Genomic DNA, 25,641 nt, shown 5'->3' with positions numbered 1-25,641 from the left:
ACTATATTAGTGAAAGCACTGTATGTTTGCCTGCCTGCCTGCATGCATGCCTGCCTGCTGGATGTCCGGTGTCCCTAGGGACAATGCCATTGCACCTTTGGCCTGTCACTCCGCCTCAGGCCATGCCCGCCCCCGCACCATGCCCGCCCCCACACACCTGTCATTGGTCGGCCATGCCCGCCCCCCCGCACCATGCCCGCCCCCGCACACCTGTCATTGGTCTGCGGCCAGCACCCCGCACCATGCCCGCCCCCGCACACCTCTCATTGGTCTAAGGCCAACAACACTGACACACTGTCACACCCCTCACTGAGCTACACCACTGACACACTCTACCACCCCTCACTGAGCTTTGGGAATCGCTGCACCTAATCCTAACTGCTCTGAGACATTTGCACAACTGACAGATTTGAAACTTTTTTGGGACAACCCTGACCACCTGCTACCTCACCACCTTCTAACAATCAGGTACAGACTCTTCTCTCTATAAATACTCTTCTCTCTATAAATACACCCACATCCACACACCGCCTCTTCAAAACACCACCCTCGCACACCCCCACCCCACACTCTGCTCCAGGGCTACCGACTCAGCATTAACCACCATTAAACACCCCCCCATCCCGCTCATCACCTCCACCGCATGGTGCTCATCCGGAGCCATACTGACTTGCCATTAACACCCCCCCCCCCCCTCACCTCCACCACGGACACCATTATTAACCCCCCCCCCCGCTCCTCACCTCCACCACGGACACCATTAACCCCCCCCAAACACCACCCCCCCCCCCGGTCCTCACCCCGCTCCTCACCTCCACAACGCCCACCGCATGGTGTTCATCCACACCCATACCCCCCGCTCCTCACCTCCAGCGCATGGTCCTCATCCGGAGCCTGAAAGACGCCATTAACCCCCCCTCCCCGCTCCTCACCTCCACCGCATCCTGCTCATCCGGAGTAAAAAACACGCCATTAACAACACCCCCCGCTCCTCTCCTCCACCGCATGGTGCTCATCCGGATCAAAAAATACCCCATTAACACCACCCGCCCCCCTCCTCTCCTCCACCGCATGGTGCTCATCCGGAGCCACAAAGACGCCATTAACCCCCCCCCCCCCCACCCCGCTCCTCACCTCCACCGCATCCTGCTCATCCGGAGTAAAAAACACGCCATTAACAACACCCACCGCTCCTCTCCTCCACCGCATGGTGCTCATCCGGATCAAAAAAAAAAAACATTAACACCCCCCCCCCGCTCCTCACCTCCACCGCATGGATCAAAAAATACCCCATTACCACCACCCGCCCCCCTCCTCCACCGCATGGTGCTCATCCGGAGAAAAAAAAAACATTACCACCACCCGCTCCACCGCTCCTCTCCTCCACCGCATGGTGCTCATCCGGGGCCATACTCATCCACTCACCCACCCCCCTCATCCACTCACCCCCCCCTCCTCCACTCACCCCCCCCCTCCTCCACTCACCCCCCCCCCCTCCTCCACTCACCCCCCCCCTCCTCCACTCACCCCCCCCTCCTCATCCCCTCCCCCCCCCTCAACCACTCACCCCCCCTCCTCATCCACTCCATCCCCTCCTCATCCACTCACCCCCCATCTCATCCCCTCTCCCCCCCTCCTCATCCACTCAACCCCCCTCCTCATCCACTCAGCCACATCCCGGGCAACGCCGGGTCTCTCAGCTAGTACAGAATAAAGTAAATGTAGAGAGCACTCCGCGTGGACTTGTACAAAGGTGTTTTATTTAATAAAAAATGGTCAACATTTCGGTCCCAACCTGAACCTTTCTCAACACAAAGTGAAGGAGTAAAACGCTGGATTATACACCTTACAATTACCCAAAATGCATAGAGTGAGTCTCATGGCCACAAGATTCACCATGGATTCACAATTTGGCCATGGATCCCATCAAATGTTTGCAGATACTGGCGCCAAAAGCGTTGCTCAGCAACAGCACGTAAATAACTTGAGTGCATACAGACAAATAAAGACAATGCAGAATAAATATATAGATGATAATTGTCCTGGAACCAGATTCCATATTCTCTGTCTCCCTTTGCAGCTCATGGAATTCATTTCTCCTTAGTTCAGCTGCCTGCTATTTTCCCTGTCCCAGCAGCTAGCTGCATGTGAAAAGGCAACATTATTGTTACATGTTGTTTACACAGCCCTAGTCAGTGTTGGTTGCCTGCAATCTCCTATTCTCCTAGCTGAGAGTGGGCTATTCCTACCCCCATGTCCTTGCTGACAGTTAGTATAGTCTCATTTCCCTTCTAGTGTGACCCTTGCTCCTCACTTCCTTTTCACCCTGGACTCTGAGTGAGTACCTGCCTGCTATTTGCCCCAGCAAGGCCTTTTTGTTTAACACTGCCTCATCCTCGATACACTGCACTTCAGACAGAGAAGCACTCTCTACCTACATTACATCCACAAGTACCCTTTCTTCCTGTGATTTTCCCTCAATAAAACTAAGAAAGACAAAATGACTTGTTGTGCTTTGAAAGAGGGAAGGCATGAGTTAAGCTCATTCGTGACCCTGGTTCCAGGAAAGTAATCAATGCTAGTGAAAGTGCTCAGCGCAAGTAACAATGGTTAACATGACATGATACTGCATATAAAGTGTTAAACAAAGCATAAAATACAATAGAGCTAAAAACAAAAAAGCATAAAGGACAAGGGTTCTATCATGAGGCAAATGAAAAAGAAATATAAACTTGCAAACTAAGGCTGCGGCCCCACTAGCGCTGAGCGTGCAGTGCTTGGCGAGGTGACTTGCATATATATATATATGCAAGTCCCCGCTCACGCGATGCGCATGTGGGTATGCGCGTGCACACACGCGATGCGCTTAGGTAAATAAAAATGTTATACTTTCCCGCTCGCTCAATATTCGGCAATGCCGCCCCGCCCTCCCCTCCCTCCCCCCGCGCGCGAGCAGACGCAGGACACCCGTCACGCATGCTTTGAGCGCCAGCGCGCTCAGCGCTAGCGGGCCGGAGCCTAAAAGTAACTATGTGGAGATAGCTCAAAGGGGACCCCTCAGATGAGATGGACATAGTAACCAATGTATGTCTATTTAATATGTAATCACAGAGTTTAAAGAGAGATAGAGGGGGGGAATGAAGGTTATTACAATGGCAACAATGGTACCTAGTTGAACAAATAGAATGGGCTTAATGGAAAAATCAGCAGAAGAGATAGGCATGTATAGATATTTTTTAATCTATTCCCTAAATAGCAGAATTTATAAAGAAACCAGTAGAGAAAATGAGAAATATTGCAAATGGCATCAGTAAGTGGACCATTAGTAAAGGACAGGCGTGATAAGAATCAGTCTTAAGTATTGGCACTGTCGCACAGAACCAATTAGATTGTAAGCTTCTCGGAGCAGGGACTCCTCTTCCTAAATGTTACGTCTATGTCTGAAGCACTTATTCCCATGACATGTTATTTATATTATTTGTTATTGATATGATTACCGTGTGTAGTACTACTGCGAAGCGCTATGTACATTAATGGCGCTATACAAATTAAGACATACAATACAATAGGCTAGCACTGTAAAAAGTCCGTAATCGTTCAATGGATGTATCTTAAAATCTGAGAAAGGGAGGGTACTGTATGGACCAACGTATCGGTTGTAGTCTTAGAAATGTAAGTACTGTATGTGGAAATTCAAGTCTCTGGAATTCAAAAGGTCTTGTTATGATCCACATGAACAATGTTCCATGATATTGGTTCATAGAATCAATAGTAAACATAACGTAAAAAGAGAAAGGAAACACTCCATGAAAGATAATTCAAGTCAATAGAGATATACATATTAGGGGCAGAGGACCTGCCCATTGGCTTTTTTATATATTAGTAAACATAATGTGTCAGCCACAAAACTGGTATCACGAGCCACATATAGGAACATGGAATGCATCAAATCAATAAATGTATGGTTCCAAATATTCCATGTATCAATAAAACCGACCAAAACACCAACCATTTTTTATTAAATAAAACACGTTCGTACAAGTTCACGCGAGTGCTCTCTCTCTGCCTTTGCTTTAAAGCAGCAGCACATTGAACAGGAATAGCCGGTTTTTAATGTCCTTGTTTATAGAGGGTGAAAGAGAGGAGGTGGTTATCAGAGAGAAGGTGTGTTAGAAAAGTCAGAGAGAGGGGAGGAAATATTCGTTCAAAGGTGTTTCCATCATGATGAAAAAGACCAATTTAGGAGGTTAATGAGATTAGGTGTGAGACAGCAGAGAGACCTTGGCGTTGCCATTAAGTATGTTAAAATCCCCTAAAATGAGCCAGGCAGCAGAGCTCCCAAGGAACTGAACGGCTGGCTCATGGTTGTGATAAATGGTAGCAACATGGAGGGAGACCGGAGAGAAGAGACAGATAGCTTGAACTTTGAAGATTGAGAATAGGAAGGATGGGAAGGAGGTACTGTGGCTTTAAATATGCATCTACAAGAGTGCAAGATGCCTACTCCTCCACAATGTCTATAACCTGGCCTCGGGTTATGGCTAAAGGAAAGACAGTCACCTTGGAGTGACTGTATATAAGGCCCCCCTATAGGTGTCCTGATCCTAACCTAACCTGTCCTGAGGTGGCCTGATGAAGCACTGAATTGTGTGAAACGCGTTGCGGAGTTCACGCAGTGCACACATAGGGATCCAGACTCTTGGCTGTATAGTTCCCAGCCTCCCCACAGAGGTTTGAGCCAATTCCATCTGGTTTGCTCGAAGTGGGATGAGTGCTGGAAGTACAGAGAAACGGCGATTGTGGTGGACTACTCAATACGGGTCCTGCGAGAAGCCGCAACCCGGAAGTGTCATCTGAGTTCTGCAGAGCCAGTTGGTCCCAGCGCACGGGACTGATTTGTGAGTCTCAGCATTTACCCCCTGCGCCTACCATCCAACTGAACTGGATACCTGTGCACTGGCCTCTACTGGACTTATATTATTTTATATGTAAGTTTTTACTTGTTACTATTTTATTTGTATATTACATGTACCTTGACCCTTGGTGCGCTTCTGTGCTTTTTTTGCATTACTATCCGGCGTTGGAGTCTTCCCACGGCGGCTACCGGTGAAGGAGGGTGCCTTCACACCACAGCAGCAGCAAGAGGGGAGAGCAGATCTACTTCAAGATCCTTTTTAGGAAGCATGAGCGCGGTTTGACTTTTCATCAATGCTAAAGGAAAGACCCCATATGATAGAGCAGCTCGGGAGGCAGTATCAGAAGGCCTAAGCCATACTGTATCGCTGTGATTGATAGACGGTTAAGGGAGTTGGATGTGGAAAGTCCATGTACTGCAGTAAACTTATTGCAGACAAGAGTGGGCATTACAAAGAGAACAGAAAAAGCAAGTGCAGAAAGAAGGCCGTGTGGATGAGGTTAGAGGAGTTTGTGGTGTAGTGAGAGGAAGATTTACCGTAGCATGTTTGGGGGCACATGAGAGGATGGGTATGTTAATGGTCCAAATATTTTGGGGGATGTTATCACAAAGAAGTTGGAGGGTACGTTGCACGGAGAACAGGAGAAAGGGAGGGAACGAAGTTGCTGGTGATGTAGTGAAAGGTAGAGTTTTGGGGGTGGAGCATGAAAGGATGGGTATGTACTGTAAGTGGGGCCAATATTTGGGGAGATGTCACCACAGAGCAGAAGAAGTAGGGAAAAGAGGAGTGAGCAAGTGATAGATCTTTGTGTTTCTTTGGTGGTAGGTAAGGGAGGTATGAAGGAAGTAGAGCTCATGGCTGCAGTATAAAGGAGAGTGCAGTTGGGCAGAAGGTATGCAGAACTGGGACATTGTTGATTTGAGAGAGTTGGAGTTAAGGGAAGAAGTAAATGGGATTGCGAGAAAGCAGATAGAGTAGTGAAAACAAGATAATCAGATGATAAAGGTGGAAGGATTTATTATACATCCATAATATTTTACCAAGTCCAGGGTCATGGCAGCAGTGACATCAGTAACATCAGTGAATTTCAGCAAATGTCTAGCACCCTTTGTCTGGTGCATTTCTGCGACTGTAGTGTTAAGATATTCTGAAGAGAAGTAAAATCAGCTGAATAGCAGTCAGACACCCAGAGCACAGATGTGTAGGGAAAGAGGGAATGATGATAACCAGGTTTTTGAAGCTGTGTCTATCTTTTCCTAGCGTGATCAGATGTCCCGGTTTAGCCGGGACAGTCCCGTTTTTTAATGCCTGTCCCGGCTGTCCGACATTCTTTAAAATGTCCCTTTTTTTGTGGCTGTCCCGGTTTGGACCATCGGGGGGAGGGGGGACAGCAGAGAGTAGGGAATGCAGGGATAACAGGGGGGGGGGGGGCAGCAGAGAGCAGAGAATGAAGGGAGGGAGGAGAGCAGATGCCAGGTGTGAGCTGCAGAGGGTGGGGGTGGGGTTATCTGCAAAGGGTGGGGGCGGGGTTAGTGTCAGCCGAGCCCCAGCAGTGAGAACTTCCGGTGCCTGCTGCCAGGGCTCAAGAAGGCTTCCCCCTTTACCCCCCCCCCCCCCCCCCACGTTCCACAGTGACAGGTAGGGACACACACACACACTCACTATAGGGAGACAGAAACACTGAATGGTTAGAGAGACACACACACAGCATGGAGAGAGACACACACAGTATGGGGAGAGAGACACACACAGCATGGGGAGAGAGGGACACACACACACACAGCAAGGGGAGAGATACACACACAGCATGGGGAGAAAGAGACACACACACACACACACAGCTTTGGGAGTGTCACGCCTGTATGCCCGCAGACCTGGCAAGGCCCCAATACTGAGGTGGGAACGGTATTACACCACACACCCACAGCAGTGGGAGCAAGCCCGGAGTGTGGTATAGCATTGCTGGGCCTGTTGGAAAAGTGGTTAGGATATTGCAACGTCTTGTAGGGTTAAACGTAAGAATGGTCGTGTCCATGCTCCAAAGTTCAGGGGTATTGAGAGCAGAGTAGTCAAAGTTCATAAGCCAAGTCCAAGGATTCCAGAGGTCAGCAAAGTAGAGTTCGTAGCAAGGTTCAAGGCTACAGAGAGCAGGGTAGTCCAGGACGAGCAGGGGTCAAAGCTAGGGAAATCCAAAGTAACACAGGAGCAGGTACAGGCAGGAACACAGAGGGAGCAAAGCATAGGACTGCACACACAGGGAAACAGGAACTATGCAGAGCGATGATAGAGAGGACAGACAGGGATTATAAAGGAAGGCACACCAATGGGAGAGAGGGGAGGAGCAGAGAGAGAAGTGGAAGTCAACAAAGATAGGTCAGGGAGAGAAGAGGAGGAGACAGAGGGAACAGACAGAGAGGTAGCTTGCAGGGAATGGGAGGAGGAGTCAGGAGAGTGACAGGCCTTAGAAGAGGAGCGTGTGCGCGCGCCCTCTGTAAGCTGAGAGTGCGCACGCACAGGCTGCGTCACGAGATGCGCGGAGCACTGCGCCGCAGACACACCAGCGGAGGGAAGCGGAGGAACGGAGGGGACTGCCACCGGAGGTGAGGGAATGGCAGCGGGCATTGAGCGTGTCTGGGAGCGGGGAGAGTTGCCGCAGGGGGTCGGGGACCACGCGGGTGCGCGCGACTTGCGAGGCATGCGCTGAGGCAACGGGGCAGACGGAGCAGGGCTGGAGTGGGTAGGCGCAGGGAGATTGGCAAGGGAAGGGACAGACAGAGAGAGAGAAGGGAAAGGAATCCCCTGAACCGTCACAGGGAGAGACAAACACAGCATGGTGAGAGAGACACACAGCATGGGGAGAGAGAGACACACACAGCATGGGGGGAGAGAGACACACACCCAACATAGGGAGAGGGACACACACTGCATGGGAAGAGAGAGACACACACACAGCATGGGGAGAGAGAGAGACACACACAGCATGGGGAAAGAGACACACACACAGGATTTGGAGAGAGAGACACACACAGCATGGGGAGAGACACACAAAGCATGGGGAGAGAGAGACACATACACAGTATGGGGAGAGACAGGCACAGCATGGGGAGAGAGACACAAATACACAGCATGGGGAGAGAGAGACACACACAACATGGGAAGAGAAAGACACAGCATGGGGCGAGAGAGACACACAGCATGAGGAGAGAGAGACAGACACAGCATGGGGAGAGACAGCATGGGGAGAGAGACACACAGCATGGGGGAGAGAGAGAGACAACATGGGGGGAGAGAGACACACACAGCATTGGGAGAGAGATACACAGACACAGCATGGGGAGAGAGACACAAATACACAGCATGGGGAGAGAGACACAAATACACAGCATGGGGAGAGAGAGACACACACAGCATGGGAAGAGAAAGACACAGCATGGGGCGAGAGAGACACAGCATGGGGAGAGAGAGACATACACAGCATGGGGAGAGGCACACAGCATGGGGAGAGAGACACACACAGCATGGGGGAGAGACACAACATGGGGAGAGAGAGACACACATACAGCCAGGGGAGAGAAACACACAAAGCATGGGGAGAGAGAGAGACACACAGCACAGGGAGAGAGAGAGACAGACAGCATGGGGAGAGAGACACAAATACACAGCATGGGGAGAGAGACACAAATACACAGCATGGGGAGAGAGAGACACACACAGCATGGGAAGAGAAAGACACAGCATGGGGCGAGAGAGACACACAGCATGGGGAGAGAGAGACATACACAGCATGGGGAGAGACACAGCATGGTGAGAGAGACACACACACAGCATGGGGGAGAGACACAACATGGGGAGAGAAAGACACACACAGCAAGGGGAGAGAGAGCGACACACGTACACAGCATGGGGAGAGAGACACATACACAGCATGGGGAGAGACACACACACAGCATGGGGAGAGAGACACACATGCACAGCATGGGGAGAGAGACACACAAATACACATCATGGGGAGAGAGAAACACACACATACACAACATGGGGAAAGAGAGACACACAGCATGGGGAGAGAGAGACACACACAGCATAGGAGAAGAGAGTCACGCACAGCATGGGGGGAAAGAGACACAGCATGGGGAGAGAGAGACACACAGCATGGGGAGAGAAACACACAGCATGGGGAGAGAGACACAAATACACAGCATGGGGAGAGAGAGACACAAATACACAGCATGGGGAGAGAGAAACACACATACACAGCATGGGGAAAGAGATACACACACAGCATGGGAAGAGAGACACGCACAGCATGGGGGGACAGAGACACACACAGCATGGGGAGAGAGACACACAGCATGGGGAGAGAAAGATACACACAGCATGGGGAGAGACACACAGCATGGGGAGAGAGAGAGACAAAACATGAGGAGAGACACACACAGCATGGGGAGAGACAGATACAAAGCATGAGGAGAGACACACACGATAGGGAGAGAGAGACACACAAAGCATGAGGAGAGACACACACAGCATGGGGAGAGAGAGACACACAGCATGAGGAGAGACACACACAGCAAGGGGAGAGACAGACACACAAAGCATGGGGAGAGACAGACACACAAAGCATGAGGAGAGACACACAGCATGGGGAGAGAGAGACACAGCATGGGGAGAGAGAGATACACAGCATGGGGAGAGAGACACAGCATAGGGGGAGAGAGACACACAGCATGGGGGGGGAGACACACAGCGTGGGGGGAGAGAGACACACAGCATGGGGAGAGAGACACACAGCATGAGGAGAGAGACACAAACAGCATGGGGAGAGAGAGACAACATGGGGAGAGAGACACACACACACAGCATGGGGAGAGAGACACAGCATGGGGAGAGAGAGACACACACACAGCATGGAGAGAGAGACACACACACACAGCATGGGGGGAGAGAGAGACACACACAGCAAGGGGAGAGATAGACAGATACTGGGTGATTCCTATATCCACACCCCCAGTGCCAGATTAAACAGCAAGGGCTCGGCAAGAAAACCACCCCCAACCCCCCCCCGCCTTTCCAGTTCATAGATACCAGGCTTCAGGGCTTTAGTATGTCCCAGTAATATGCCAGGAGCAACGAGAGGCCCCTCTAACCCCTTGGGCTTGATCATAAAGAGTTGCTGGCCACATCCCATATTGCACAGAAAGTGTATTTCTTGTCAGAAAATTCCACTGTTTCGGTTTGTCCTCCAGCCTTTCTCAAGGACATAACTGATAACCTACATCAAAACTAACCTTTAGATACCATAGGAAGCACCCCACCCTCAAAGGCGCCACCTATTATACCTGAGAATACCTATTGAGCGACGACTACTTTGTCCGGCAGTGAAGACATCAAAGAGACCCTGTGGTGCCTGCATAGGCAAAATTGTGGTTATCCATGACATCTCCACTGCTGGAACCTGCATCGCGCAAACACTACACCTCCTGGGGGCTGACATCACAGAATCCCCGCTCATGCTAGTATGTGCCGAACACAGAGTCTAAAATGCAACATAGCACCAAAGTGCCGGTCATAAGTGAATTAAAAATCTGAAGACAACATAAGAATTAACCCCTCCAAAGCACCATCAACTTCAACATTAATCTTTGAATTCTGCAAATCAAAACATATACACCACATCATTAATGATTAATTAGTCTTCAGACATTGCAGCAAAATAAAATCATTATCCACATGCATCTTTTGAAGGCTTTAGGAGATAACAGAAATTTCCCGCAGTGTAAAGCTTTGTCCATAGTGAAAGCGAGCGCGAGTGCTACAGTGCTACTTACCTCGCGGGAGCTTTCCTCTGCGGCGATGTGTGGACTGTAGGTTTTTGGAAAGCGAACGAGGGAGTGGGCACGGTCATGACGTGGGGGGGGGGGGTGTGTCAAGAAAATGTCATGCATGCAAGTATGCTTGTATTGTGATACAGCGCAATGGAAGACAGCTACTTACAAAGTAGCAGATGGTACAGGCATATAGGATAAACAATCCTCTCATTTTTCAGATTCATGGTTTACCTGGTTACTTCACTATTTTATTTGTTATTTTGTGGCGGAGCCACGCTTGCGCAACGTTGACCGGCGCCGAACGCAGTCACTAGCAAACGGAGGGGGAGAGAGGAGTGTGAAGAAGAGCGGTTTGTCGGAAGCCTTGTGTTGGAGGTAGTTTGTCCCTAGATGGTGCCACTAAATTGGAGAAGTGCCAGTGGTATTCAATTTGTTTTTTATGTGGAGTGCAAGGTTTGATCTCAACATGCAGTAATACCACCTTGAAGAGTGCCACTAGCTAAGAGCTAAGTCCCAGCATCCTACATACCACTAGTAGGGTGTATTTCACTGTGTAAACAATTAATTGACACTTTAGGGGTTATAGTCCAATTAGGAGTGAAGGTTCCTCCAGCACACCCCCTTTCTATTGGTACAATTGCTGTATGTCTGGTACGCCAGGGGTTTCACAAAATAGATATATATAATATATCAAGTGAGACATCACAATTAGGTGGTGATAGGTATTCAAAAGTTTTTAAACCTATTGAAGCCCTATTTTTTGTTGTATTCTTTCCTGTACATTTGACGGAGAGATAAGAAGATTCCAGGATTCCAGCCCCATAGAGGACTTCTTTTGGGAACATTTATCACCATCCAAACGGCTGACAAGTACATCCAAAAATGGTATCCTAAACCCTCGTAGTATGAGCTTGTTTGTAATGGGCTTCTTGCAGAAGGGAGATCCGCGTCAACCGTCTGATCCCCTGCCTTCGGAACTCAGCCAACCTCCGTCAGTCTCTACCAGTTCCGTTGTACGCTCCCGAATAGGCGCAATGGTTTACTAGCCACTAAGGGGGCTAACGGGGTTAGGTAGTGTAGTTTTATGTTTATATTAATCTCTTTGTTGCCCTTTGTGGTCAGCTAGTCATGGTAACCCATGGCTAGTTGACCCGTGGGCTACTACGGGGTTAATTTGTACTGTAATGTATTTTAAGTAATATTTCATCATCTATTTCAAGTTGGTTTAGCTTGTCTTGCCTATGTACTGTACTGTATATGATGGCAAATATATCAAAATGTTATGAATTGCCGTTAATTTTTTTTTAAAATGCGGTATTATGCCTCTTTTTTATCCGATATTTTTAACGGATCCAATAAAAAGTGTGTTATTTTTTTGGAAATGCAACGTTGATATATTGCACCATAAGAATACCGCATTTTTTGGCGATAATATTGCATTTTTAGGTTACTGCAGTATCCGATCCTTAGTGAGATAATTCTTTATTCTACTGCCACATTGTCTATTCAGAACGCTGTTCTTGGAATTCGAACCTGAGTCCCCTAAGTCAATGACCATATTAAAGCCACCTGACACACATTTTTCCTGTTACAATATGGCACAGAACACAACACTCTCACTATGAACCAATGCATTTCAATAAATGCCAAACAGACAAGTTAATTAAATGCTGATAACGGTTTTATTTAAATCATGTTTCATACTCTGGAGAAGAAAACACACAATCCCCTAACCTCAATGGCGCAGAATAAAATTTAAGAGACCAATCATAATTATCCAGCAGGACAATGTAATAGCTAGGAGCTTTAAGCCTTATTGCATAAAAACTAGAATTACAATTTTAAGACATTCTGGCAAAAATATATTATTAATTTATGTTCACCTGGCAGTTAAATGCTGTTTGTTTGGCTTGGATATAACAAAAGTTCTTTCTTCATACAATCGTGCAACTACTATGTAAACACATACAGCAGGATTGCTGCCTCTACCTATTGAAATGCTTTAGCAGACTTGAGGTTATACAGTACAGTATTCTATCATTGACATTTGTATGGGCAGTTGAGGCATCACTGAAGAACCAGAAAGCAATCTTTGGCAAATAAGAAAACAGACTGAAGCTTGCTTCCTACAAAGATGGTCCGGCAGCTTTGTTTGACAAGGTGAAGGAGGAGAAAGAGTGGCAGGCACATGATCTAAGCAATAGGGCAACCCATGATCACCATATTCAAAGAGATAACAATCAATAAGAGAACTAGGCTAAGACAATTTCACATTGGAACAAAATTAGTGCAGTGAGAAGCAAAGAATTTGGTTGCAGTGTAAAGATGGATAAAGAAGTACATTTTCTATGCTAAATGTATTATTGTACATACAGATGTTATAGGTGTTATTCCCCCCGTTAAGGCAGGATAACACACAAAATAACACAATAAATATCATGTACATTAATGGAGCTGATTTAAATCTTGCTGTAAATAATGCATTGCGTTAACGGGTGCATTAACATCTGTTATATAGGTACTATATTTTTGCAGCTCATGCTAAAGTATAAGGGTAAACATGACAAGTTAGTCATATATTCTGTAAAATTATAAATGAAAGATAAACTGCATTTGTATGGAAGCAAGATTCAGCTTGTACTTTATGAAAAAGCAAGCTCAGATATTTTATTTTCCGGCAAAACCTCTTTAGAGAGAATACAGAGTTGGTAAAGTCATTGATAAGGTACTGATGCAGCCACCAGTATTAGAACACTTACCAGGGAAATTCTGGGAGATTCTGGGGCAGTCTCACTGTAAATGCCTCAACATTTCTGTGAGATTCAGAATGGCCCATCGGATTAACACAGCAGGGGTCCCTGCAGTCCCATTCAAACTGAGTGTTAATCAAACTGCTGTGTTAATCCGATGGGCCAGTAAGAATCTCACAGAAATGGTGAGGCAATGTTCAAACAATTTTGAGGCATTTACTGTGAGACTGCCCCAGAACTCTGCCAGGCAAGAGTTCTAATACTTGTGGCTGCATCTGTATTGTGGTTTCAAGAAGCTAAGAATGTTTTGTTGCATTGCAATGTGGATAACACAGTGGTAGGCATCAATGAAGACTAAAGAGGCCTGTGCAATCAGTAAGAAAGCAAAGCAAATTGTATATTGGCCATTTACAGGGTGTGTTTGCCAGAAAGATAAGATGCCAGAGATATTTTTAGGTCAAGAAGCTTGATGGTTTTGAAGTCCTTCTTTTAGTTATATTGCTGTTGCTGCTTAGGAGCTGCTCTATGGCTTTCATCATACTGTTGCGACTGAGAGGTCTGTGCATCCCGTCCGCATTCAGTCCTGGTGCAGCCGCACTGGTCCACGTAGATGTAGGAGTACAGTCGGGAGGTGCCATCAAGACATTTGAGCGATATCTCCCGGGTGCTCGTCTTCATCTCCTGGCAACAACTGCACTTGTGTTCCATTGTGTTTGCATCAGCAGAGTACCTATGGGAAGACCACCACACATGAGGATAGTTCTTGAGTCCTAAGTTACTGTAGCCAATGCTGGCAGTGACCAAAAGTCAAGATCATATGTTCCGTAAAGACAAGTGGTTCCTAGGTAGTTATTGATTGAGGATTTTTATATCCTAAGAACAATATCAAGATTCTGGAACTTTGAAGTAGTAGGTTAAGCATAGAATTAGACATAGAAACATGGCATTTGATGGCATATAACCACTTGACCCACCAAGTCTGCCCATTTTTCCATCTGTTGTAAAGCGCCAGATCCTATTTGATCCTTGACTTGATTTCATATTTAGGATAGTCTTGTCGACCCCAAACATGTTTGAATTAATTTAAATGCCTTGGGGAAGAGCGAGGTGCCTCTGTAACCGCCCCCCTCCCCCGGAAACTCTCATGCCCCCCCCAGTTTGCGCACCCCTGCTCTAATCTACTGAAATCATTAGTCATTTAGTTTAACCCTGTTGCAGATCTTTGTGTCAGCTACAAAACAATTTGTAATGTCACTAATAAAGATATTAAAAAGCACTTGTCCCAGTACAAATCTCTGAGGTATTCCACTGGTCAACTGACTGGTGACCTCAAGAAGATGGAAGATCGATGCCAGCGCGGCTCCTATAGATGTCAGTCTCACCAGGTAGGATGGTAAAATAAATTTATTGAGCTACATAAATACAGATACTGACAAGACATGACAACGTCGGATCGGGCGGATCTCCAGTGATATTGCGGTACCCGTGGCTGGAGCCCCGGGCAGGTAACCTACCATTCACGTGCACCAACAAGGCCTAATCACCAGACATAGTGGCTGCGCAGTCACACATATATACAGACATTGGTGTTTGACATTTGGGAGTGCGAGACATTTGGGTGGGGGTTTACTGGACACAGGGTGGGGTCACTCTGTGGGAGGTTAGCGTCCGCCGCGACGCCTAGAGGTGGTAGCGTCCGCCGTGATGCCTAGAGGTTGTAGCGTCCGCCGTGGCGCAGAGTGGTTAGCGTCCACCGTGGCGCATAGTGGTTAGCGTCCTGTGTGACGCCACATGTGGCTCCTCTAGAGAGGAGTCATGGTTATGTGATGTGTGTTATTATATGTTTTGCTATGCAGTAAAGCCAGTCCTGTTTTATATCTGCTCGCTTTGTGTGGTTGTTTCCTGTGAGGGCCTCCTCCCACTCCATTGGGATCCCTCCCAGGTGGAGGCGTTGCACCCAGAGATGTATAACATGCATGTACCGAGAAGATGTTCTAAGTGATCACCCCTAGTATAATTACCCCAGGTTCCCCGTGGCGGAAGCTCAGCCCTCCTGTGAGCCAACAGGTAATGCACCACCCCTGAGTAACCTTGTATGTTCCTACACCTCCACAGTATTATCTGCGAGTGGGTGGGGGAAAACCCGTTACATTTGGAGGCGCTGCTGAGATCAGATCTGGGGTGCCCTGTTCCAATTTTTTCTAAATTGTCCGATTCATATTTTCATCATGTCCGTGCCGTCACCGCAGGATGTCCATGCCTGGGCCTTAGCGCACCAAGTATCCCCAAGACGCGTGATTGCAGTGACAGGGGTAGCAAATGATACAGACTTATCTGCAGTGCGCACGCAAGTAAGAAGTTGCCCGGGGTTGGCCACCGCCCGGGTGATAGACTATAAACTGGATGTTGCCGGCCGGGGGATCACCTGTCTCCTGGTCACCATGAGTGACATATGCTTAGAAACGGCCCCCCATGTATTAAACCTACCCGAGCCCTCCGCAGAGGTCTGCCGCATGATCTATTCTGACTTTCAATCTCCTGAAGAAGCGTCCACTAGTACTGGATTACACCCGAGCCAACGAGTGACCAGTACGCCTCACCGGGTGGACCCCCCTAGGGTCTCTTTCACCCCAAGCGGATTAGGAGGTATCGCCAGCTGGGCAAGGAGCCCGCTCATCCCACCCAACCCTGATCAACGGCCTGGCGGGACCCCAACCATGCCTAGCGTAGGAACTGGGAGCAGTAGTCAGGCCCTTAGTGGGAATCTTTCCGTTAACACGATAGCCTCCCAACTAGTAGAAGCTGTAACCATTTCGACCCAAGCACAGAACTACCGGAAACTCAAGGCCTTCTCTGGGATTCTGCCGACGCCCACGGGAGAAGAGGGGATCGAGGCATGGAGGGACCATACGCTTCAAATCATAGAGGAGTGGCCGTGTTCTGAAGCCAGCAAGAGACAAAGACTGGTCGAGTGCCTCCGAGGCCCCACCGCTCGGTTAGTGCGGGCGCACCGGAGCGTGGAAGGAGAAGTTGCTGCCCAGGAACTAGTGGAAATGCTAATTAAATCCTTTGCCAGAAAAGACGACGAAGATGAGCTACTGGCTCAATTCAAAGCCCTTCGACAACGTGAAGGTCAAGATTTATCTGCCTTCGTTTGTGACCTACAGCTGTCCCTGGGCACCCTCCTGGACAAGCATATCATTTCCGCGGCCGAAGCGGACCGCTACCGGTTCAAACAGCTACTCAAGGGGTCGTTGCCTGACCACAACATAGCTATAATGATGCGGGCTGCCCCGGTCGCGGCAGTATCCTCTAAATACGGGGAACTAATGGATTACATAAGAGACCATGAAGTGCAGCGCCATTTCCATGAATCAAACAAACCCAAAACTACCCCCAAGAATGACCCTGTGGCCCCCTCGGCTCCAAAGAGTAAGAAACCTTCCACACCAGAGGAGGAAGCGACCCCCAAGTCGTCTGTTCGGGAAAGTCGTAGATCTGAGCGGTCCTCATCCACGTATAAGGGTCGTCCGGACCGCCGTGAGGTATCTTGCTACAACTGCGGGAAGAAGGGCCACATCTCGTACTATTGTCCGGAGAAGGAGGACCAACCGGAAGAGAAACCTCCCGACAGAAGAAGCACAGCCCGATCGATGGTATGCCGAGCACAGACCGTCGAGCCTGACGTGAACACCCCTCAGGGAACCATGGATTCCCCTGCTGACGCTGGCCCCAGTGATGACGCCTCACCCGGTGAAGCTTGCAGTCAAGTGGGCCCTGCGGCCATCGTGCCCGTGGTAATAGAAGGGATATACGCCTCGGCTCTCTTGGACACCGGGTCACAAGTAACCATAATATATCGCAAGTTCTATGACCAGCACCTTCAACACTGCCCTCTGAGGCCGGCCGAACATATGAAGGTTAGGGGATTGAGTAATGAAGACTATCCCATCGATGGGATTGCAAGGGTCCAGCTGGACATACTCCAACTGAACACCGGCAAGAAGCACCCTATGCAGGTAGCGGCCATGGTATGCCCGGAGCCCCACGACCATTGCAAGTACCCCATCATCTTGGGAACCAACGCGGACATAGTGCAAGCTATAATCCGAGCTTACTTGAAAGAGACCAACGAGCTGCCGCTGGCTGATTCGCTCCTTGACCCCATCTTACGAGAGGAGTGCCACCGGGTATATGCCTTGGAGCGTCATGGGGACCTCTACAATCGTCAACGCGGACTGACGACCATTTCACCAGGGGGAGTGAAACGCCTGGCCGTCTGGTGCTGTTATCCGGATCGGGAGGAGACCGATCATCTGTTCTCTCTGGAAAGTGACCCTGAGGAAGAGATCCAGAGAGGATATAGGGTAATACCTGAAGTAAGAGAGTGGACGACCCGAATTCCTCTCCGAACCCATGTGTATATTCAAAACATCTCTCCATTTCCAATGGACATCGATGTAGGACAAAGTCTGGGCAGTATATATCCCGTCAGCCCGGTAGAAACAGCGCCCCAGGTGAACGCCGCTGCAGTAGGTGAGCAGTTAGTCGACCTGGACTTCAACTTCGGAGACTCTACTCTGCCAACTGAGTGGAAGGGTCGACTGACGGCCAAGCTGAGGGAAAGAAGAACAGTATTTTCTACCAGTGAGATGGAGGTGGGCCGCAGCTGCAGCGCCCAACACACTATTAGGCTGAGTGACGCCACTCCGTTCCGTGAACGTTCTCGTCGTATCGCCCCCAGGGATGTGGACGACGTAAGGGATGTCCTGGAGGAGATGAAGACCGCTGGAATACTGACGGAGTCGCGGAGTCCTTATGCATCACCCATAGTGGTAGTAAGGAAGAAGAATGGATCGGTAAGATTGTGCGTCGATTATCGAACGCTGAATAATCGTACGGTACCTGACCAATACAATCTCCCTCGTATTGAAGAGATCCTGAATGCTCTGTACGGGAGCCAATGGTTTAGTGTGCTCGATTTGCGATCTGGGTACTACCAGGTACCCATGAGTGAAGAGGATCAGGAAAAGACTGCCTTCGTCTGTCCCCTGGGCTTCTACCAGTTTACGCGTATGCCCCAAGGCATATGTGGAGCCCCTGCTACCTTCCAGCGGCTGATGGAAAAGACAATAGGGGACATGAACCCTCGGGAGTGTCTGGTTTACCTGGATGACATCATTGTCTTCGGGAAGGCCTTAGAAGAACACGAGGAGAGGCTGCTGAAGGTGATAGATCGTCTTGGCCAAGAAGGATTGAAGCTATCACTCGACAAGTGTAGGTTTTGTCACACCTCGGTGACCTACGTGGGACACATCGTGTCTGCCCAGGGGATTGCTACTGATCCAGCTAAGGTAGAAGCTGTGGTGAACTGGCCGCGTCCCGATAATGTCACGGAACTGCGGTCCTTCCTCGGGTTCTGTGGGTATTACCGTCGGTTCATGGAAGGGTACTCTAGTCGAGCTAAACCCCTGAACAATTTGCTGAAGATATACCCTGAAGATACTGGGAGAAAGGCCACGTCGGCCCGTCAACCGTTTGGCGATAAGTGGACGCCTGAGTGTGAACGGGCCTTCCTGAATTTGAAGAAAAGTCTGACTGAAGCACCAGTGCTTGCATATGCTGACCCAGAACAACCATATGTTCTGCATGTGGATGCCAGTCTCAATGGACTGGGCGCTGTCCTGCATCAGAAGCACCCCGAGGGTCTTCGGCCTGTAGCCTACATCAGCCGCAGTCTGACACCCAGTGAGCAGAAATATCCGGTACACAAGTTAGAGTTCCTGGCTCTTAAATGGGCGATCACGGAGAAACTTCATGATTACCTCTATGGTGTTACGTTTGAGGTAAGGACCGATAACAATCCCCTCACGTACATCAATACTTCCGCCAAATTGGATGCAGCCGGACATCGATGGCTGGCGACACAATGTAACTACCGATTCTCCCTGAAGTACAAGCCAGGGCCTCTGAACATTGGGGCCGATGCTCTATCACGACGACCAGGATTGAGTGCTACCCCTGATGATGATGAATGGGAAGAGATCCCTGGACCTGGGATGCGAGCAATGTGTAGTATAGCGGCTGTCATCAATGATCAGGTCGCATTTTCTGAACTAAGAGTTGCCGATTCGTTAGGGTGCCAGTCGCAGGCGATCCCTGCTGCCTACTGCGACCCCGCAGGGATGAACATAACCCAGGACAAAGTCATAAAATGGAAAGACTTAGTGGACTATCAATTAAGAGATCCAGTAATCAGCATCATCCGACAAGCCGTTCAGCGAAAGAACCCCGCTCTATTGAAGAGTGCTCCCCGAGATCTGGTCGCGTTACTCATGCGTGAGGTGGACAAGTTCGAGATAGATAATTGTTTGCTCTATAGGGTAGTCCAATATCATAACCACCCTGATAGGCGACAACTAGTTCTACCCCAAAACTTGAGATATATGGTGTTGAAGTCTCTACACGACGAACACGGGCATCTCGGTGTAGAGAAGACTTTTGGACTAGTCCGAGACCGGTTTTTCTGGCCCAAGATGCGGGAAGCGGTGGAACAACACTGCTCCCGGTGCGTTCCCGGTGCGTTCAACGCAAGACGTTGCCTACCCGAGCAGCTCCCATGGCCCATCTTAAGAGTTCTGGTCCAATGGACCTGGTGTGTATGGACTTCCTGTGTATCGAACCTGATAGTCGAGGAATCGGTAATGTGCTGGTCATCACGGACCATTACACCCGCTATGCACAGGCCTTCCCCACAAAAGACCAGAAGGCTATCACGGTCGCGAAAGTTCTATGGGAAAAGTTCTTCGTTCATTACGGTCTTCCAAACCGACTTCACTCCGACCAAGGGCGAGATTTTGAGAGTACTCTGATCCGAGAATTACTTAAAATGCTGAACATCGCCAAATCCCGGACGACTCCGTACCACCCCGAAGGAGATGCTTTGCCTGAACGATTCAACAGGACCCTGTTGGACATGCTTGGAACTCTGAAGGGAACGCATAAAGCAGAATGGAGTCGTCACGTAGAAACGTTGGTACACGCGTACAACTGTACTCGCCATGAGTCCACTGGGTTCTCCCCGTACTTCCTCATGTTTGGGCGGGAGGCTAGACTCCCAGTAGATGTGCGTCTTCGAGTATCAACGGATGGGATACCCAATACCACTCATTTCAAGTACGTGCAAAGGCTAAAGGACAGTCTGCAACAAGCTTACCAACAGGCTGAGAAGTCTACAGCCAAACTGAATGCTGGTAACAAGAGACGATATGACAATAAAGTCAAGTATCGAGAGTTACGTCCTGGGGATGCTGTGTTACTTCGTAATTTGGGAATCCCCGGAAAACATAAACTGGCGGACCGGTGGAGAGACGGCGTATATGAGGTGGAGTCACAGATGCCCGGCCTCCCGGTTTATCGCATCAGAGACACCGATGGCAGGGTAAAAGTTTGGCATCGTAACCACCTTCTTCCCATTCCCCAAGTGGGAGACGAAGAAGAGGAACTACAGGCCACACCGCTCAACGGTGAGTTCGATCTATCAGAGGTGGGTCAAGAGACTGTAACTAACGAGACCCACTCTGAAGCTTATGAAGACCCTATGGAGGGACCCTCTCAAAGGGACCATTCCCCAGAAGGGGCATCTCCCGAAGGAGCTACGGGTAAAGGGCCTCGTAGGCAAACGCCTACTAAGGTGGCACCAACAGGCCAGCCTTTGGATCCACAGAGCCCAAGCTTTGTGCCTAACAGAGACTGTACAGAGACAATTCTCCCCTCAAGGGAAGAGGCCGAGCCTCAGGACTATGTGTACTACTCCCCTGAGGGAGTCGCAGAAGAGCAACTCCGTCGGAGCCAACGAATCCGGTACCCTCCCACTCGGGTCACCTACGATCAAATGGGGGCACCCCATTATGAGGCTAAGCAGTGTTCTCGGAGTAAGATACAGTCTGTGATTGTGATGCTCACCGAGTTATGCAACCTCGTTTAGAGTTATACCTGTGCTAAGTTATATATTTTACTGCATTTTTATTATATAATTTTTGTACATTGGTGGGAAGTTATGTGGTCCAAGCGAGGACGTTGGAGTTTTCACCAGGGGGAGGATAGTCTTGTCGACCCCAAACATGTTTGAATGAATTTAAATGCCTTGGGGAAGAGCGAGGTGCCTCTGTAACCGCCCCCCTCCCCCGGAAACTCTCATGCCCCCCCCAGTTTGCGCACCCCTGCTCCAATCTACTGAAATCATTAGTCATTTAGTTTAACCCTGTTGCAGATCTTTGTGTCAGCTACAAAACAATTTGTAATGTCACTAATAAAGATATTAAAAAGCACTTGTCCCAGTACAAATCTCTGAGGTATTCCACTGGTCAACTGACTGGTGACCTCAAGAAGATGGAAGATCGATGCCAGCGCGGCTCCTATAGATGTCAGTCTCACCAGGTAGGATGGTAAAATAAATTTATTGAGCTACATAAATACAGATACTGACAAGACATGACTAGGAGACCTCCTCCCACGCGTTTCGGGCAAGTTTTCCCTTTCTCAAGGAGTGTAACAAGCGTGAAGGGAGGGTGTTATTTGTACCTCCCTTCTACTAATTGACTAATGTGTTGCACCTAATTAGAAAATTATGCAAATTTCAACACATTGGACTCAAACCCGTCAGTCACATGTATATTGAGATATAATGAAATAACTTAGTATGCAGACTATAATGTCATTGTCATAATATAATTGTCTGCAATGGTGTAGTACCTTAAATAATCATTTGTGTGAATTCTATATCTAGTGTCAACAGATTACACAGTAAAATAGATGTAGAAACATCATTATTAATTCTTAGGTTAATATATAATACTAACCAATCTCACTTCTCCCAATTCTATCCAAAGTCATGGAAAAATGTGTCCACTCCCAATTAAGCGATTTCTATACCAAGAGACAGGGGGTGCCCAATGCTGCATCCAATTGACAAAACATATAAAGTAAAATACTTCAATAATAATAATTGGTTATTTAGTTAACCCTTTGGCCAAAGGCGTCATAAGCCTGCATACCAACGTCAAGGTATAACCAAAATAATGCAGGTCCTACACTACACTGTGAACCCTTCCTTTTACCTCTGTGAGAGGGGAACAAGACCCATTATGGTTATTTCCCCTCTCACAGAGGTAAAAGGAAGGGTTCACAGTGTAGTGTAGGACCTGCATTATTTTGGTTATACCTTGACGTTGGTATGCAGGCTTATGACGCCTTTGGCCAAAGGGTTAACTAAATAACCAATTATTATTATTGAAGTATTTTACTTTATATGTTTTGTCAATTGGATGCAGCATTGGGCACCCCCTGTCTCTTGTTATATACAATTGCCACGCTCAGTAGCTCTCTGGTTGACATAAATATATATTCACTTTGTGGTGGGCGTGGGAGTTTGAGCTTGCTGGGTATCTGTGTTAACCTATGTCTCTTTGGAGGCTGTGGCACCTCCCCCCAGAGCTCACTCCTCCTCCTTCACCCTTTTAACTTGGAAGGTCATTTCACTTGCTGCAGGAACAAGACCCATTATGGTTATTTCCCCTCTCACAGAGGTAAAAGGAAGGGTTCACAGTGTAGTGTAGGACCTGCATTATTTTGGTTATACCTTGACGTTGGTATGCAGGCTTATGACGCCTTTGGCCAAAGGGTTAACTAAATAACCAATTATTATTATTGAAGTATTTTACTTTATATGTTTTGTCAATTGGATGCAGCATTGGGCACCCCCTGTCTCTTGTTATATACAATTGCCACGCTCAGTAGCTCTCTGGTTGACATAAATATATATTCACTTTGTGGTGGGCGTGGGAGTTTGAGCTTGCTGGGTATCTGTGTTAACCTATGTCTCTTTGGAGGCTGTGGCACCTCCCCCCAGAGCTCACTCCTCCTCCTTCACCCTTTTAACTTGGAAGGTCATTTCACTTGCTGCAGGAACAAGACCCATTATGGTTATTTCCCCTCTCACAGAGGTAAAAGGAAGGGTTCACAGTGTAGTGTAGGACCTGCATTATTTTGGTTATACCTTGACGTTGGTATGCAGGCTTATGACGCCTTTGGCCAAAGGGTTAACTAAATAACCAATTATTATTATTGAAGTATTTTACTTTATATGTTTTGTCAATTGGATGCAGCATTGGGCACCCCCTGTCTCTTGTTATATACAATTGCCACGCTCAGTAGCTCTCTGGTTGACATAAATATATATTCACTTTGTGGTGGGCGTGGGAGTTTGAGCTTGCTGGGTATCTGTGTTAACCTAGATTTCTATACCAAGACAAATTTCCCTAGCCAATTCCAATCTGGGTTTCGTCCCAAACACTCCACCGTAACTACCCTGCTAAAAGTTTGCAATGAAATCCAGTGTGGAATGGAACGGGGACAACTCATTGGTGCAGTATTCCTAGATTTTGCAACGGCTTTTGACACAGTTGATCATGCTATCCTGCTTAACAAACTCCAGAGCTCTGGAATAGGGAAACATGCTTTAAACTGGTTTCAGTCCTACCTATCAGGAAGATCCCAACATGTGTCCATCTCAGGCTCTAACTCCAACCCCCTGGATATCACCTGTGGTGTCCCGCAAGGCTCTGTTCTGGGGCCCCTACTCTTCTCAGTGTTCATTAATGATCTTCCCACAGCTTGTAAGGAAGCCTCAATACACATGTATGCAGATGACACAATCCTATATGCACACAGCCATAGCCTCTCTGACCTTCAACACATACTTCAGTCTGAATTTTTGAGACTCGAAAACCGGATTTCCCAAAACAAACTGTTTTTAAACACTGACAAGACTGTAAAAATGGTATTTGGGACCAAGACTAAATTTGTAAAGCTTCCAGTGACTGAGCTCCTGATTAGAACCAACGCTAAAACCACCCTAACACCTGTCACTAGTTTTAAATACCTGGGCTTATGGTTTCACTCCCACTTAACATTCGGGATGCACATTGATACCCTGACAACCAAGACCTATGCCAAACTAGGGGTACGTTACAGGAACAAATCCTCCCTAAGTCTCCTGGTCAGAAAGCGTATCGCACAGCAGATGCTAATGCCAATTATTGACTATGGAGACATAGTATATGGCTCGGCTTCTCAAACCCACCTTAGCAAACTTGACACCCTGTACAATTCAATTTGTCGTTTTGTTCTCCAATGCAACTACAACACACATCACTGCGAAATGCTCAAAGAACTAGATTGGTCAACACTAGAGTCTAGGCGCAAAGTTCACCTTTCCTGTCTTGCCTTTAAATTCTTCATGGGCAAGCTACCCAGCTACCTGAACAAGCTCCTCACCGCTACCACTTGCAGCACTTATCACCTGAGATCAGACTCCAAAAGACTATTAATGGTCCCAAGGCTCAACAAAGTATCCGGACGTTCCTCCTTCTCCTTCCGTGCACCCCAAAACTGGAACAACCTACCAGAGACTCTCACATCCACCACCAGTTTAAGTTCTTTCAATTCTAAGGCTGTCTCACATTTTAACCTGGTCTGTAACTGTTTCATACGCTCATAATATATATTTTCTTTAACTGTGCACGCAATGTCTTGTATATAATGTATACCCTGTTCATTTATGTAACTGTACTTGTAACCATGTATTATTTGTTTTACTCTGTGCCCAGGACATACTTGAAAACGAGAGGTAACTCTCAATGTATTACTTCCTGGTAAAATATTTTATAAATAAATAAATAAATAAATAAAGCCACTTGATTAGGGCAAGGCATATATTATGTACATACTGTGTATATATATATATATATATATATATATATATATATATCGATACATTATACCACATTGCAACTTGTTCATCAGTCTTTTGTGGGGCAGTGTAAATTGCCTTACTAAAATCAAGATAAGCTACTGCTCCACCCTGATCTAGACCTTAGCCACCCAGTCAAAAAAAAATCAATTTTGGTTTGTTTGGCATGATCTCCCCTAAAAAGCTGCTGGACTTTAGATAGTCAACCATTCTATCTTCCTGCAATGTTACCATTCATTTCTCCCCTTCTAATGTCTGGCTTACTGGCCTATAGTTACCGTCCTCTTCACTACTTCATTTTTGTGAAGTTCTACTACCCTTGCTCTTCTCCGGTG

General features: G+C 47.8%; 1 protein-coding gene across 1 annotated transcript in view; it reads right to left on the bottom strand.

The window, feature by feature from the left end:
* Positions 1-12,407: 12,407 nt before the first annotated feature.
* The window catches only part of LOC142463950 (mucin-5B-like), a 79,111-nt gene continuing 65,877 nt past the window's right edge, over positions 12,408-25,641 (bottom strand). The window contains exon 53 of the mRNA XM_075566860.1: positions 12,408-14,224. Coding sequence (XP_075422975.1) covers positions 13,984-14,224 — 241 coding nt within the window. The 3' untranslated portion in view covers positions 12,408-13,983. The remainder of the gene's footprint in view (positions 14,225-25,641) is intronic.

The sequence above is a fragment of the Ascaphus truei genome, chromosome 12 (assembly GCF_040206685.1).
Source record: "Ascaphus truei isolate aAscTru1 chromosome 12, aAscTru1.hap1, whole genome shotgun sequence".
Lineage (NCBI taxonomy): Eukaryota > Metazoa > Chordata > Amphibia > Anura > Ascaphidae > Ascaphus > Ascaphus truei.
Note: the sequence above shows the minus strand (reverse complement) of the source record. Positions and strands in the feature narration are given on the sequence as shown.